This window comes from Calypte anna, chromosome 3 (assembly GCF_003957555.1).
Source record: "Calypte anna isolate BGI_N300 chromosome 3, bCalAnn1_v1.p, whole genome shotgun sequence".
In the NCBI taxonomy this organism is placed as follows: Eukaryota; Metazoa; Chordata; class Aves; order Apodiformes; family Trochilidae; genus Calypte; species Calypte anna.
Genome location: NC_044246.1, coordinates 21735370 through 21751767, shown reverse-complemented (window position 1 = coordinate 21751767; position 16398 = coordinate 21735370). Strand labels below are relative to the sequence as shown.

Sequence of the window (16398 nt, the reverse complement as noted above, 5' to 3'; positions counted from 1 at the left end):
ACTCCCTCAAAGCTTATCACAGGATGGATGTTTCTAGCACATGCTTACAAATACTCCTCTCTGCTTCTAGCTTCTTTGAAATTAGGTTCAGCTTCTGTGAAGAAGAACAAAGAGGCAGCACCATGACCCTTCCATACAGTCCATCAGCAACCATTCAGAGGAAAGAAAAATCAAACAAATTCCATCCATGGTGTGAGATGTAAGAACACGGGTATTTACAGCTGCACCACCTGGTTTTGTGCTCTACAGTGATGATTGGAGGTAAGGGGGCTTATTCATGCCTTAGGGTCTTCTGCCTGCCAAGTTCAAATCTGTTTTCCTTTGGAAAAACTTGCCCCTAGTAAAAGTGACAGGCCACCACAGCTGTTTTAAGTAAGAGACAGAAATACTTAAGTCACTCAGGGAAAGAAACCCAACTAAACCACAAAACCATAGCTCCTACCCCATAGTGAGTTTTAGCTATGTACAAGAAGAGTTTTGAATTGATTGTTTCTCTACAGAAGAAACCCCCAAGCCCTGCTCTCTTGAATGACATCCTTTGTTTCTTGTTGGACAGGGTTCCAAAATACATTTACTACTATATGAATGATTTCAACAGAATATTTAAGTAAAAGGTAGTAAAAAGTTTAATGTTTTTTTTAAAAAAGCAACAGCAGAAAGTGCATTAGGAGTAAAATCCAGGTCCTGCCAGTCATCTAGTCTGCAGTATCACTTATTCGTTTTCTCCTGTAACAAAGAGGTGCACGGTTTTCTTAGACTGTAGCATTTGAGCTGTGCGATCTATGCCAACCACTGCAGACAGCTTCTGAGCATCATACTTGGAGTACAGCACAGTACATGTCCATGTAGCATCTACTCCATTGTCTGTGGCCTTCATCATATTACAAATCTCACTGTAGAAGTGGGAGTAGGTTGGTAACTCATAGAAAATGAGGTTCCTAATGCCTTTTATGGTATACCTGTAGTATGAAAAAAAAAAAGAAAAAAGCAACTTTATTGCCAACCTGTGCAAAGTGTGAACATGAAAGCATCAATCCCATCTCAACTCTTCTGGTTTCCATTAACTTCAGTGCATGAAGCTCACTACAAGCCCTGTGTCATAGACTGAAGACTAAAGTTAACACAGATGTGGAATTTAAAGGAGAAATATCTAATGCTGCCAGGCATGATAATTTCCTCTGATGTGCAGACACTACCAATTTCTGCATTCAGCCTCTTTGGCTTGGATTTTAAGCCACTGAATCTTGATCAGACTGAGCATCATGAAACTTCTCATACTTGCCAACACATCTTCTGATAATATAAAATACTGTTCCATTTAAACAGCTCCAGTCAGGACACAGCAAAATTTCCAGGTGGACTCAGTTTGCTGTATTGAATTACTGAACCAATTACATACCCTTTCCAGAACTTTATATAATTATTGTGGCACAGATGAACACAAATAAAAGGCACAATGAATCCTATTTTACAATCTATATCATTCGATTCTGACATCAGTGGAATTTGGCAGCACTTACCTTCCTGAATAACAACACCCTGTGCATGCCAAAGTATTAGAGTCTCTGCAAGGGACTGCTGACAACATGCAAACATTTTAAAGCAAACTGAAAAGCTCTTACTTCAGTCAAAGAAGTCCTCAGAGAGATCCAACAGATTCAGAAAGCAATATAGCCCATCTATGATTAAGGTCAGACTCTACTTCCAAACCAGCACACACGCAACTCAAAGGAAAAATGTCCACAACTCACCTTTTATAAAAGTGGAAGCGCTCAGTAAACAATAAAAACTGCTTCTCTCCCTTGAGAAAGAAATGTCTTGCTCTGCAGACAGCAGCCTTTTTAGTGTATTCACAAATGTGAGTAAAATTCAGATCTTCTTTCTTGAAGTAATTTCGAAGGCGCACGAAGTCAAAATACGACGGAACAAAAATGAGTGTGTGTGACATGATGGCATCACGGTACTCAGGCAAAACCTGGTTGATGAAAAACTGGAATCTGAGGTAAGAAAAGTATATTTTAACCAGAGATAACACTCACCTTTCCAATACTGACACAACCCCAAACAGGAATCTCACCAGACAACAGACTACAGAAGATTTTTCATTGTGTTTTTCCTTTTTTAACATCATTAGACTTCTACACACAAGGAGGATAAGAGGCAAAAAAGCTTATCAGTACTACACGGTTATGGTAAAGACTGAGATTCCTTTCCCAGAATTTATTCTCCAGAGCTTTTGCTAAGAAGTTATAAACCTCTACCTGTGCAAAGCCTAGCCTGTACCTGAAGACTATTGAAGGCATAGTTAATCACAGTGTGCTCTGCAGGAAATGGTATGCTCAACTAAAACAGAACTTGAAGTCATCAGGGTATAGCAAAATAGTCTGGAGCACAGAGTACCTTGTATCTATTACAGAAGTTGAATTTTCAGCTTCTAGCCTTCGAAAAACATGAGGAAGCTGGACCACAACATGGCTGATGGAGCCACTGAGCGGGACATTGCGAACAGCCACCTGTGAGAAGAAAGCAGGATGCTCAGAAGAGCAGCACTTCAGAGGCAGCCCCACCCCAGCCAGCTCTCTGCTTGTAACTCACATCTGAAAGCAACACACAAAGCTGCTTTTAGGAAGGCTCCAACACAAAAACAGATGCACATACACACACACCAGACCTGCTAAATATCTACAACCACTGCTTCTGCTCTGACTTCCATATATTTGAAAACTATATGATTTTTACTTTTTTAACTTTTTCACAGATTTCGGAGATAACACTCCAAAAAATCCAATAAATCTGTCATGGTTTAACACTGGCCCAGCAATTAAACCGAGTAACAGACGCTCTCTATTAATCTCTCTCTCCTCCTTGATAAAGAAAGGAGAGAGAATAAGGGAGAGAGACTTATGGGTTGGAAACTAAACTACACAACTTTAATGAAACAGTAATGATAAATAGGAAAAATTACCAAATATATGCAAATATACAGGAAAATGGAAACCACATTGCTCCCTCCTTTCCCCCCAATAACTCTCACGTCACCACCGAGGCTGCAGGGCAGCCCTGGGAAAGTCCAGGCTGGACTCCTGGAGTGAGTGAAACAGATTTTCACTTTTCCTGTTTCTTTCAAAGTAATAGCAGTTTGTGCTTCTTATACAGTAGGAGGAAAAAAAAAAAAAGAAAAAAAAAGGGAGCAGGCAAACTCCCAGTTTAACAACAAAATTAGTAACACAACTTTTTGTGTCAGATTAAGAAAAAATAAAATCATGTTTCTGAGATGAAACAGTTTCCCATGAAAGAAAAGGATCAAATAAGTATCAATTCAAAATAAATAAAAGCATTGTACTTATCAAATAAGTATAATAAGTATAAGAAGAGGACCTCCTCTTGCCTTTGGCACAGCATTAGACATTATCACGTGGCAGATGGAGATTCAGACTGAAATACTCAGGAATGGCAGTGACCAGGACACGGGCAGCCTTTCCACAACAGAGTTACAGAATTTTCCCATGCACTGGGAACTGGTTTTCTGTTCCTCTCCCCATTTAAACACCAGCATTTCAAAGGTAGCTTTCAGCTCATCTCCGACCTCACCTGCCCCACATAATTGAAGCAGTGTTTGTTGAAGATGGAGTTAATCTGGGGATCCTGAAGGGCACTGAACAGCAGTGTCTGGCGGTAGAACTTGGACCAGTTATTGAGATTCAGCATTCGCACTCGGGAGAAGTCTACCCCGTGGGAATCCAGAGGCAGCAGGTTGATGTGCTTCATGAGGTGCTACATGGAGAGATGGAAACACATTGTTACAGACACCCCTGCACCCAGACTGCAAGAGCCTTAACTCCAGTGAGGAAGCAGGCATGGAGAAGCAAGACAGCACAGAGTACAAAATGGTAGTGATCTAGAATTTACTGACCACAGCAGGGGAAATTTACTTCATTTCCTGCCACAGAACTGAAAGCTACTATCACTTTAGTCACTGGTAACCTTTGCTTCCAATCTTCTCCCATGGGGCAAGTATCATGATTTTTGAGATTTAAGACAAATTTTCCGAGCTAAGAGAAGCTCAAGTGCAGTTCCCATCACTCAGGGAGAGTTTGGGTGCAAGTGAAGAAATTCAGCTCATTTTAGCCTCACTGAGTGAAGCGTAGGACTGGCACTGCAGGCACTGCTTAGGAGGCAGTTGTACCCAAAGGAAAAAACAGGAAACAGGCTTCAAGACAGATCCTGTAGATATCCTGTAGGCTGATGTGCCTTTCCTGGGACTCCCAAAGAAACAAGGCACATTTTGGACTCCTCCAAAATACACAGGTAAACATCAGGCTGTCAAAACACATGATCCAGGTACTTCAAAGATTTTTTGAAGTGGAACCCACCTCCCCCATAACTTGTCAACCTTGAAAACTTTTATTAACCAAAAGCCAAGAAGCATGGGTACTACTGCACACTGCAGTATTTTCATTATGTGTAGAGGAAAATCCCTTAACTTCAGACACATTTAATGCTTTGGCTCCACTGACTCTGGAGATACAAACACCAGCTCCTACTGCTCTGTGGAGGAATGTGAATTGGGCTGGACAGATTCCTCACATGGCTGCAAACTGAGTGAGACACAGGGCAGTCAGACAGCTGGCATATTTTGTCCCAGATGTGATTAAAGGAATCATCATTATCTCATCCTGCAAGATAATTAAAACTGTCAAAAAAAAAAGCTTTGATGGAATATGCCACTAAAACACCAAACACTAAGATTTATGGGGAACAGGTGCTGAATACTACCCAAAATCTGAATAAAGAATATTCTTAGTATAGGGAAAATATCAGGGTGGAGGGAGGAAAAGGAACAACCATACACATCTGGAATTGAATTGGTAAAAAAAAAAATAAAAAAAAACTGTTCACTGCCAAAACTAAGTTATATCAGACTAAAGAGGCACAGTACAGCACAAAAATTAATACATATGGAAAACGCACCAGAACGTGTTCCCAATTCTGCATCAGGAAAATATCTGCTTGATCAATGATGAGAATTTCTATTGATGATAGGAAATCAAAATCTCTTTTCTTCTCTCCCTCTGCACCAATAATAGTTCTCAGACCCAGGGGAGAAGCAATGATGATATCCGATGAGTAAAATGGTGCATAGAGTCTCATACTCTTCTGAAGAATTGCAACCCCTGTCCAACAACAATCAACAGCATTTTCTTAGTTAACCATTTTCTTCCAGCAGGCTCTGTAATAGCAACTCCCTGTATCTTCTTCCCCATAACACATACTACTTATGTGTATACTGATTACAGCTGGACAAAACCAATCTGTCTGAAACTCTTTCCCATCCCATCCCCATTTGACAAGCATTTGGCAGTTTTTCATGAAGTTCAGCAAACTCTTTCAGTGCTACTTTGTTCCAGATTTTTTCATAGCCTGGGCAACATATTTTGAATGAAACACATTTTTTGTGATCTTCTGCTAAAAAGGGGGTTGAGGGAGGTGAAGCACTTAAGGGGAAAAAAAATTAAAAAGGGAGAAATCATGAACTTCTCCCTAAATCCTAGACTTTGCTCTCTGCCATGAGGTACTACAGTATTTGCTACTTTTATCCATCATGAAAGATTCAGTGTGGACCTCACCTACAAGCTGCCTTTATTCCCATGGCCATGAGTCCTACTAAAACACAAGGAAAATGTTCTTAATGTGACAACAACTGCAAGTGTCACCAGTCTTGCACCTTCCCTAGCATTGCTCCTCACACCACATGTTGTGGTGCACGTGCTGAACAGGCTTATGCATCACCTCTCATGTTATAGAAAGAAAAAGGAAGGAATCAAAGGTGTTTGTTACCTGTGCTTTAAATACATAACAACATTGCCAGGACTTGTTTTCTGATCTTAAAAATCCAGTTAGTTCAGGCTGTATTGAAACCATCTGCTACATTCTGCCCCAGAAAGGGGTTTCTTGAAATTCTCTCCCTCTCTGTGTGAAGAGAACTACCCTGGGCACAGCACTTTCAAGAATTTTACAGGTATCAGCAGGGACCCCTCCTGCTATCTATTTTAACCCAATTATAACAATGGGGAGGGGAGATCACAACTGGTTTAATGTCCCAGAAAATTTCACTGTTCACAGCATATACACAGCTTAATAACATCAAGAAGTTTTTCTTCCACTGGAAAATACAGAAAGGTGTTTTTAGTACAGCATAACAATTGTGTTTTATATTAGATGCAGAAGTTACAGGGTGTAAAGCACAGTAAGAAAGAATAATTATTCAGCTTCTATGATTTGCTTCTGCAAGTAACAGCACTGAAAGTTTCCTCAAGCGTTTCTTCACACCTAACAAGTGGGTCAAGCAGCCTGGGGTATGGGAGAGGACTGAAAGTAAGATGCTCTCAGCCAGAAAGATATTCACTGGGGGAGGAAGAAAGACTGAGTGGGACCTGCTTGCATATTCCACTGTCATCAAACCTCCTGGGATGCCAATTTATCTTTCAAGGGACAGTGATTTCAAAAGCTTCTGATCTGTCAAGTTAAGTTAGAAAAACTGCCTACTCATTCTGGCAATTCCAGGAACCAAGTTACTAGCTAATTCTCTGCACACCGAGTTACTCAAACAGCATGAGATTACAATATTATGAAACAGTCTAAAACTTGCTGCTTGTCCAACAGTGCAACTTGCTGGGTATCCCTTTGATTTCAGGAAAGCCGTAGGCAGCACAGTAGAAAACCATTTTGTTTAGAACTGAGCTTTAGTTTTGTTCTAATCATTGCTGATTACAAGAGATTATGAATAAGCTAACTAGACCCAAAAGATATGGGTTAGGCTGCATAATCATGGCTATCCTCTAAAATCAGGTGTGAATAGTCCTGCTACAATAAACCAATCATTGAATTCAGTGATTCTGATCTTGACACGAAAAATCATTACTTTTGTTTTTTCTCTTCCTTTCTTTTCCAGTTTTGGCAAGGCAAGAAAGGTTTTCAGGAAAATCCAAGTTGCCTGTCTAAAACTAGCATGCACATTGTAGAGCCTAAATTCTAACCAAAACCTCCAGTCCTGGTAGCTCGTAGACATTTAGGAACAACTTGTTACTTCTCGGTTCTTTACCAGATAAAAATAATCTGTTCAGTAGGTCATTACCAATTCTGAAGTGGTCATCAATGTTGCCAGCAAAGACAGCTTCATAGTCTTCAGGCCTTTTCAGGTTGGGGGGCTTCTCTTCTGGGTCAAAACCAAACTCCCCTTTGAAGCGCTTTTTATTACTTACATCTATTTTTTTTCTGTCATTCACTTCAAGAAGACTGATGAAAATATGGACAATTCGCAAAGCACTCTCCCTGAATGGCACCACCATCAGTACCTGTGTAGATTTACAGTTACAAAAGAATAACCCTTAAAATAGGAACACTTAAGAGTTAATTATAGGTTAAGTAGTTTTCTTTTACTGAGATCTGTCCCCAGGGGCATCCCAACAATCAAAACAAAACAATCCTGACATGCATCAAGGAGGGAGGCTGTGCTGGGACACAGTGTGCTCATCAATAGGTACTGGCCAGCAGCCCAGTTTGGTTCCCCATCTCACACCCAGGGTACCATTACAGGGATGTGGAAAACAAAGCACATTCTCCTGTTCTCCCTACGCCCCCAGGCAAGCAGGAGCTGCCACAATACACAGAGAAGGTCAAAAGTTAGCTTCTGGATGGGGGGCAACAGCCTCTGCACAGCACTCTGAAATACAGACACTGGAGAGTCAACACAGAAACCAAAAGCATTTGCCAGATGTGCAGCAAATACTGAAACCTAACTTTGAAACTGTTCAATAGGCAACTGACACCACCAACTAGGCTGACCCCAGTTGAAGCCACCAGGTTATCCATGAGCGTGTGCTCTCAGAATCCAGGGAGCCCTGAAGCCTGCTCCACCAACTATTACAGGTGGCCTTGAGCACAGGACTGGGATTCCCTGAGGTCTCCCAGGTACAGGAAGATCTTTCCACACAGGAGAGTCCATAAGGACAAAAAAATCCATGGGATATCCCACACTGGGTGACAGCCTACTCTAGCTGCACTAACACCAAAGATCAATGTGGAGGCACCTTTCTGTTCTGGTAGTGTTAGAAACAGAGGCAGGAAAAGGCAACATACCAGTCTGTAGTGACAGGGGGGCAAAGAAAAAGAGAAGTCAAACACACAGCTCAGCACAGAAACAGGCTGGCTAACACCCCTGTGCTCACTGCTTCTGGCAGGGTATTTGCCCTGGCCACAGCAGAAGACTTCCAGGCACAATAAAGGGCTGTGGAAAGTTACAGGCCCAGGGACAAGTCATGTGAGATAGCAGGAAAAGAAATACTTCTAGATAAATTACCAGTATGTTTATACAGCCTGAGCAGACAGCCAGGGTGGGGATGGGGGAATCACATCAAGAAATCTCTCTTACCTTAGGTCTAGTTAGACCTTGATCCCTGTAGTCATCATTAGCAGCTCCTGGCTTTTGGTCTCTTCGTTTGGCATTGTTACTGAGCACCTGGGCATTTGCCTTCAGAACGTGGTTCAAGGCATGCAAACAGTAAGCATGTCGGATTTCTTCTCCATTTGTCAGAGCATTGCTCTCTGGGTAGAACAAGTCCCTGTATGTACTCATGATACAGAAGAGCTCTCTTTGTAACGGGGTAAAAGAGGCATCGCTTGGTTTGTTCATTGAGGACAGAAATTGTTTATTCACTTTTGGCCAAGTGGATTCTAAAGGCTTGTGAAGATGAAGCTGTTTCATATCAACTTCTTTGTCTGCTTTCAAAGTTTTATGTTCCAAAGTGGAAGAAAAAGTTAGTTGGCCCAGCCTCGGCCACTGAAAAGAAAAAAAACAAACACAAAGAGGAGTCACATGCACCAAACTTAGTACACTTAAAAGCACATCACCACAGCTGGCAGTTTAAGCAAAGTAATGAAATTTTGAGAAATCATCTTTTCATAATACAAGTTGAAATAGATTTTTCAATATTCAACCTCTTCCTTGGAGTCTACCATGGTAGATAACACTAAACTTGAGCTCAGTAGATATGAATGCAGTGATGCACCTATAACTGTCCTCATTTTATGGATGAGAAAAGCAAGGAAGAGGAAGGGTGTCACTTCTGCCTTGCCCATCCAGCCAATCAGTGGATGAGAATCTTGGAATCTGGCTACACTTATAGATCAGCTGCACTGAGGTATGCACTTTGTTTAAAGATGAAACTGAAACCCCATTAGGGACTAAACTCTGAAGTTGTGAATCAGTTGCTAGAGGCAGTCTCGCTAGGAGTCTGATTTTGAGGACTAAAGCTCTCAAGTGTATTGGGGGAAACTCTATAAACTTTAAGCCATCTGCTACGGGATTGTCCCTCCCTATCTCCATAAACTAGCTACACCAAGTTCACCAAAATACATCACGCACTGCTTCAGATGGCATTGGTATTTTTGGCTACCATATTGCAAAGAAGAAGAAAAAAATTTAAAATCACAGCTTTCTTTCTTTCTGACTAACCACTGGATACCTTCCAAAGAATGTCACCCAGCATATGGCTGACCAGAATGCAAGGCAACCCTCCAAAACAAAAATCTCATGAGAAAAAGTTAGGAAGCAAAGGTTTGTCTAAAAATTAGCATTCTGAAAACCAATATTCCCTCTCAGGAAATGAGGTTGTTTTCTAGTACTCTAATTTACCTATTATTTCCAGTATTAATAAAGTTAAGCATTAAATTCCTCTGTACTGGCTTGTAAATGTGTAGAGAGACACAGCCACCTTGAAGCAAGCACATCAATGGGTATCACAAGTACTTTTAAGACTGCATTTGGTCACCTCACAAGTTCAGTTGTGAAGGACATCCCTGGCATTGTGCTGGACCTCTCAGAAACCAGTCCTGTTTCCACCTAGGGACAAGAGTACTAAAACTGTGGGTTTGGGACTACAGATCAAACTCTAAAACTATGTTTTTCAGATGTGTTGCCATATGCCTACATAACAGCAGATTTTAGATTTCAACTCTTGCTTAGCACTATGTGAGGAAAACACTTCAGCAAGAACACAGTGACAAAATCTTGACAATTCTAGTGCCAACAGCTAATAATAACAATTCTGAATCTACTTAACTCGTATAATAAAAAAGTTATTTTAATCAAGACATCTTTAGGAACACTTGTTGGCTGAAGAACACTGTTACCTTGCTTTGACTTGAAGTTTTAAGGAGCGTAGATATTTTTTCTACTTCTTTTTCTTCAAGTTCTTTGTCCATGTGCAGTTTAAATGGATCTATTTATAACAAAACCAAGAAAATATCCTGAGAACTGTAGCTGATATTGGAATCAGGTTTCAAAATGAATTTGCAAATAAGATGAACAGTTTCCATGCTGGCCAACAACACAGTGAAAACTCGTTATTTCAAAGCACTTGGAGATGAGAGAAAAGATGTCAAACTCTCTCTACAAGAACAGAAAGAACAGATTTGACAGATTGCTTTAAAAAAAGAAAAAGAAGCACTTATGGAAGTACTAGAACTTTCAATCACAAGACAAAAGTGGGACAGGAAAGCAATATATAGTAGAAAAGACTGTGGCAGTTTTGTGCCTTAAGCTCCAACACATCCATCCTTTAAATGTGAAACAGACTGCCAATAGTAAAGACTCAACTTACTGCCCTTAATTTATAAACAGTTCTACCCAGGGCTTTGCATCTTTAGAGAGAGATGTGATTGCAGTTTGTGTTAAAGAAGAGAAAGAATAGGCAGGTTTTGGGGAAGGGAGGAAAAAGTTGCCTGAAGTGAGTGAAAGTCTGATTTATCTAATCAGCATTTCTTTTTGGAAAGAGAAGAGAGGCAAGGGACTGTAAAATCACACAATATTCAAAGACACTGTCGTGCACAGGTCACATGCAAAGCTTACTTTGAAAACCAAGCCCTATAAACTCCTTGCAGCACAGCAGCATTCACTGCAGAAGGAAAACTCATTAGAGAACACTAGTGCTTGCCAAAGAATATATAGCCTACCTACAAGTTATCCAGGCAAAATTTAAGGCTTTTGCTAATTGTGTCACTGTTGAGAGAATCTTCCCAGCAACAAAATGAATTGGGAATCATTTAACTGTAATACAGCTTCTCTCTTCAGCTGAGTTTTACCAATTCCAACAATTGTCAGATAAAGTGGAGCGAAAAATATGAAGCATTTTCATTCTAGTGACCCCGGGCCCAGAGCAGAAACCAATCCTCTTTCTGCTACCTCAGGTGACTCATTTTCTGTAAGCAACAGGAACCCACTGAAAAGTAGTGCAGAGGTTGAACAAAGCCATAGGGTTACTTCGTGTGCAGCTGGAGAGCTCCAGTTCTCATTAAAATGCAATGCCAACAGACTAGCTAATGGTCTCATGGTAACCAGAATGAGCTGTTTTTTCTATCACGTGGCCCTCTGATGCTTCCACGCATTTCATGCATCAACTGCCTCCCAGATCTCATGTCAGCTGCTGCTCTGAGAAGCCAGCACCACCAGAGATGCTACAAACATATTTCCCTCTCTCAAGCTATGCCATCTGATATTAAAACCACAGAGCATGAAACACGAATAGAAGCTCTGCAAGTGCCAATGTGTGGCATATCACTGAACCATCACACATCTGTGCACACAGTTACTGGTGCTACACGTGGTGGGATGACTCCAACACCGGAGCTCCAATCGCATCCATGAGCGCACTGCGGCACCGAGATTCCGGGCTACGCCCTTAAAAGCCATCACACAGATGTCCTCCTGATGCCTCATGCCTTCCTGATCCTGGTGCAGTCAGACTCCTTTGCATAACCTTCAAAACTGGGAGAGCCCTGAGCATTTGTCTGAATTACTGCGCCTGCCCCAGGCTGCCCAGATCCTCCCCTCTAACTCCACTGAGTTGTGAAGGAGGGCCTCACAGGTCAGCTTTGTGATTATCTCCCGTGCTATCTGTGCCAAGAACATCCTCTGCAGCCAAGTGCAGGCCTGCAGGGCCTTTTATCATTCAATAGCAACAGAAGAGAACCTCCCCCACACCCACTTTCTTCAGTTCCTGATATTTCAAGCTTTATTAGTCATAACAGAAAGTACACATGGATTCCAATCCACAGAGGCAACAGAAATCAAATGTTTCAGCTATGTGTCTGCATTACTGTTAAGTTTCCCAAATGCAACCAGCTGAAACAGGGGCAATACAATGAATAATGTAGTGGGAAAAGCCAGAAGCCATACAGTGTATCATTTGTTTGATCATTTACACATGCTTACAGACACTCCACTAGAGGCCAACCACTAAACACAAACATACTGTGTTTTACCTTCTGATATGGCTTGTGCAGAACTGCTGTCTCTCTGATCTGCATTGCAACCACCACTCTCCTCTTCCATGAAATTGGTTTCCAAGCTAAATTCAGATTCGTGTTTCACATCAGTGAACTCCTCGATTGCTCCATGACTTGGGTCACAAGCAGTATCTGTGTCATCAGCCTGCTTCTGGCCAAGTGTTTGTTCTGATGTGTCTCCAGCTGTGACTTCTTAGAAAGAGAAATGCATTATATTCTCCTGCAAAAGTTACCACCTGCAGCTACCTCTTGCTGCCTACACTCTTCCCTTTGAGATACCTTTTCTTTTTCTCCCAATACTCTGTTCAAAAAAGATAAAAGTGAGCTTTGTAATCTACAGTAAAGAAGACTTTGGGCTAGCATGCCACATGTTACATGTAACACAATGCATGTTTCCCCAGGCAAAATTAAAGAAATAACCTATCAGGAACACAAGTTTTAGTTTCTGAAGACCACGAATAACCAAAAATAAAAGGTTCCCTCCTCTCTGGCAGAGTTACTTTGCAGACTTCATGAATGAAGATGCCTCATCATAAAGGAAGAGTTTTCCTTCCAATTTACAAACTCTCTCCTCTGCTATGAGGCAAACCTTTTCCTCCTCTCGGTGGCAGCAGCCAAGCCAGATGCTGTGTGAGAGAACAGCTTGCATCTCCCTTGAGTGGCTGAGAACCCCTGTTATGCTGCTCCATGTGGATTTCCTCTGTGCTGCCGCACAAACAACATCTGAGGAAGTCTGACAGAAAAGGAGCACAGCTACCTTCTCCCTTGCTAAATCCTTCAGCAGCTTGCTGCCCCCACCCACACAGAGGCTATGGAGCAAAGCACTCTCCAAGCCAGAAGAGCACTCAGCCAACAAGTCAGTCTACACCAGGTTCCTAGGTAAATTATTTGAAATTTCTAACTGAAGCAACATGTACCAACACACAGGAAAAGAAGCTACCTTCTTCCTGGTCTGGTGCATCATTCTCATCCTCTTCACCTCCATCTGCTTCTCCAGTCTCCTGGGACCCATCACTGTCCAGTTCTGTCTCACTCACTCCAGCTTCTTCAGATTCACTTTCATCTTCCTCTTCCTCAGTCTCAGACTCAGACTCAGGAGAGGTCTTCAGGGTAGCCAGGAGCTTGTGATACACAGAGATCTGTTCCACTTCAGTCTCTGAATCACTTTCTGCACTCGACTTATCAGAATTCTCAGACTGGAAGAGAGAACACAAGCATAACAGCAATATCAGTAATACTCCATTAGGCAGCAGGCAAATACCCTTGCCTCTAATTCCCATGTTAGATCTTCCCTCTCCCGTCCTACCCTTAAGTAGATACAAGAGAATTTTGCAAAAAATCACCATGCAAATACTTATGCTGGACACCTCTATTCAGTTTTGAAAGTGTCCTGGTAGACTGAGGTTGAAGTGCCTTGTTCAGCTCTGATTTGACTTGGATCATCATGAAATTTGATTCCTTCATTCTCAGCTGGGTGAGGGCAGTTGATGTCCACAAACAGTGCATTTACTGGCACTGGATTTTCCAAAGAAAACTACATATGGAGTAAAAATTGTATAAGGGTACACATACAAGGGACAGAACTCATGAAATTTCAATGCTTCTGGCTTTCAGGAAGGTAAATGAAATAATTGTCAAGAGTCTGTCAGAAACCTGGTCAGGTTTGGCTCAGACTCAGCCAGTTCTGTCGCACAAACCAACAGCAGTGTGCCAGGTTACAGTCAAAATTATAGCAAAACCAGGAGTATGAGCACAGACCCATTTATTTTTCTTGGCTCCTCTAGTCTAAAGAGGAAAAAAAAGAGGAAAGAAAAAATAGTAAATAGGAGATTAATGCACAAAATTGCTAAGGGAAACAAATGAACCAAAATAGTTAATTTTTCTACACTGAAACTTTGAAGTATTGTTAATCTGATTATAAAGAAGGTTACCAGATCCTGACTGAAAGAGAAGCAAAGCACTGCCAACGTGAAGAGGAATGAGCATTAAAATATTCCTTCAACAAAGAAAAAAGCATCTCATAACTTGTGCAACACTATGTTTATTAATAAAACAACTTAAACGATGATTTAATTTTCACCCTGACTAAGTAATTTGCAAAGAAACCAGGAGGAGCTACTTTGTTTCCTGCTGCTTCTGCCCTCTCATGGTATTACAGTTATAAGCACAATTCAGAGCCACACAAAAAAAAATCAGCTTTTTTTTTTTTTTCTCCTATACATTGATTTTCTACAGAGAACAACTTAATCAGCCTGAATAACACAGCAGTGTGAAATGCTAAGTGTTTCACTTCACTGAAATACACAAAGATGAAAGTAAGGAAGAAATAAAAATGTATTACCAGGTCACAGATCTGAGTTGCTTCTGGTCTCCCAGACACCCTGAAAAGAAAGCACTGAAATATCATACTCTGTAAATGATATTATACACAGGATGAAAGAGAAGAGGGAAGGAAGGAATCAGTGAGATACACAAGTCCTAGAGAAGTTAGCTTAAATCTAAAGTCTCACGTATTTCTCCCTAAGAATCAGACTCAGCACTTACCCTTTCTGGCAATGGTGAAGCCTCAGTGCTCAAGTGTTAGAGCTTGTCAAGAAGGGAAGTATTTTAAAGCAGAACCTGGCTTTAATCAGAAGACAAGGTGATAAGAGTGATCTAAGCAACCTAACTACAAGGGAAGTTTGTACAACAAAGTTAAACAGAGCCAGCACCCACCTAGAGCACTGCACGCTGACCTGTGAGGTGGGGAAAAGGCAGATACCACAGCAAAACCAGCGCTGGGTCTGCCACCCTGCAGCGAGACACTGCACAAGCTGAGCTTAAACCTCAACTCTTAGATAGAGATGGGGAGTCTCCATCAGGACAGAGCAGCACCGCAGAGCGGGGGGCACATCCCAGGGCCCTGCCTCCCATCCCGACCGGCGCTGCCGGGAGGGTCCCAGGGCTCTCACAAATGACAGCTCACCAGGACGTGCCCGCTGCTGGAGGCACAAGGCACCAAACACAACGGGGGCTCTGGCACCTTCCTCACCAGCACCTGAGCCCGCACAGCAGCACCAAACCCCGCAGCTCGGACACGCCGCTCCTTCCTCGCCAGCTGCCACGGGGCAGCAGGAGCAGACAGCCCTTTCTGGCAGAGAAGGCCCCGGCCCTGGCCACACAAGAGCTGCAGTGCTGTCCTCGGGAGATCAGAAAGGGCTGTGGAACCGGCAGCGGGAAAGCCAGAGCCCGGGCAGGCCGAGGGTCCGTCCCGGTACCTGAGCAGAGCCCCCTCACTGCCTCTCCTCCCCTGTCCCCTTCCCACGGCAGCCTCCGGAGGTCCCTCCGAACGCACCCGGCCCAGATTCCCTGCTCTCTCTGCTCCTTTCCAGAGTTCACGCTCACAACCTGCGATGCAAAACTACAATTCCAACCCTCCCTCCCTCAGGAGCTGGGAAAGAGTGCGAGGAAGCTCCCGGGGCTACTCGGGACGGGACCCCCGGGCAGCCGGTCCGCGCCTCCCAGGGCGGTGGAAGCGGCTCAGCCGGGTCGGCCGAGGGGGTCGGAGCTGCCGCCTGAGACCTCCCTCCCGCCCCAGCACTCACTTGTCGTAGAAGGGGTGCTCCTCCCCGAACTCCCTCAGGTGCTTCTTCTGCCTCTTGCTCAGGCCACGCACCGCCTCCCACCCGCCCCGCCGCTTCCCCATCCCCGGACCCCAGCCGCACGCGTGGGGCGCTGCACTGCGCTTTACGGCCGCTGCCGTGCTGCCCCGCTGCCCTACGGCGGGGCGGGGCGAGGCGGGTTCGGCAGGCCCAACGGCGGTACCTGTGGGCCGCTGCCCTCCGGGGGGGGCGGGGAAGGGTACCGGGCATTGGGCCTGCCGCGGTTGGTTTAAGCCACGTCTGAGGGCCCCGGGAGGAGGGAGAGCCCGCGGGCCCGGTCTTTGGGCGCGGGTGGGGCCGGCGTTGGGCGAGGGCAGCGCTCTGTGACGGGCGTGGGGCGGGTGCTGGTGCCTGCAAACATAAAGAGGGCGGGATATCGGCAGGGTATCCCCAGGATATCGGCAAGATATCG

At 43.4% G+C, this 16398-nt stretch overlaps 1 protein-coding gene across 2 annotated transcripts; it reads right to left on the bottom strand.

Moving 5' to 3' along the window:
- Nucleotides 1-602: 602 nt before the first annotated feature.
- On the bottom strand, nt 603-16136 carry UTP25 (UTP25 small subunit processor component). 2 transcript variants are annotated; one of them, XM_030448084.1, is made up of 12 exons: nt 15930-16035; nt 14687-14726; nt 13286-13541; nt 12322-12537; nt 10192-10280; nt 8432-8839; nt 7136-7355; nt 4972-5174; nt 3592-3774; nt 2401-2513; nt 1752-1997; nt 603-959 (listed from the first exon to the last, which is right to left on the bottom strand). In XM_030448084.1, the coding sequence occupies exons 1-12, from the start codon at nt 16028-16030 to the stop codon at nt 713-715; spliced, it is 2322 nt and encodes a 773-aa protein (XP_030303944.1). In that variant the 5' UTR covers nt 16031-16035; the 3' UTR covers nt 603-712. The 2 variants fall into 2 exon arrangements, with proteins under 2 accessions (XP_030303944.1, XP_030303945.1); XM_030448085.1 differs by having other exon boundaries at nt 713-959; nt 12322-12534; nt 15930-16136.
- Between the last annotated feature and the right edge of the window lie 262 nt (nt 16137-16398).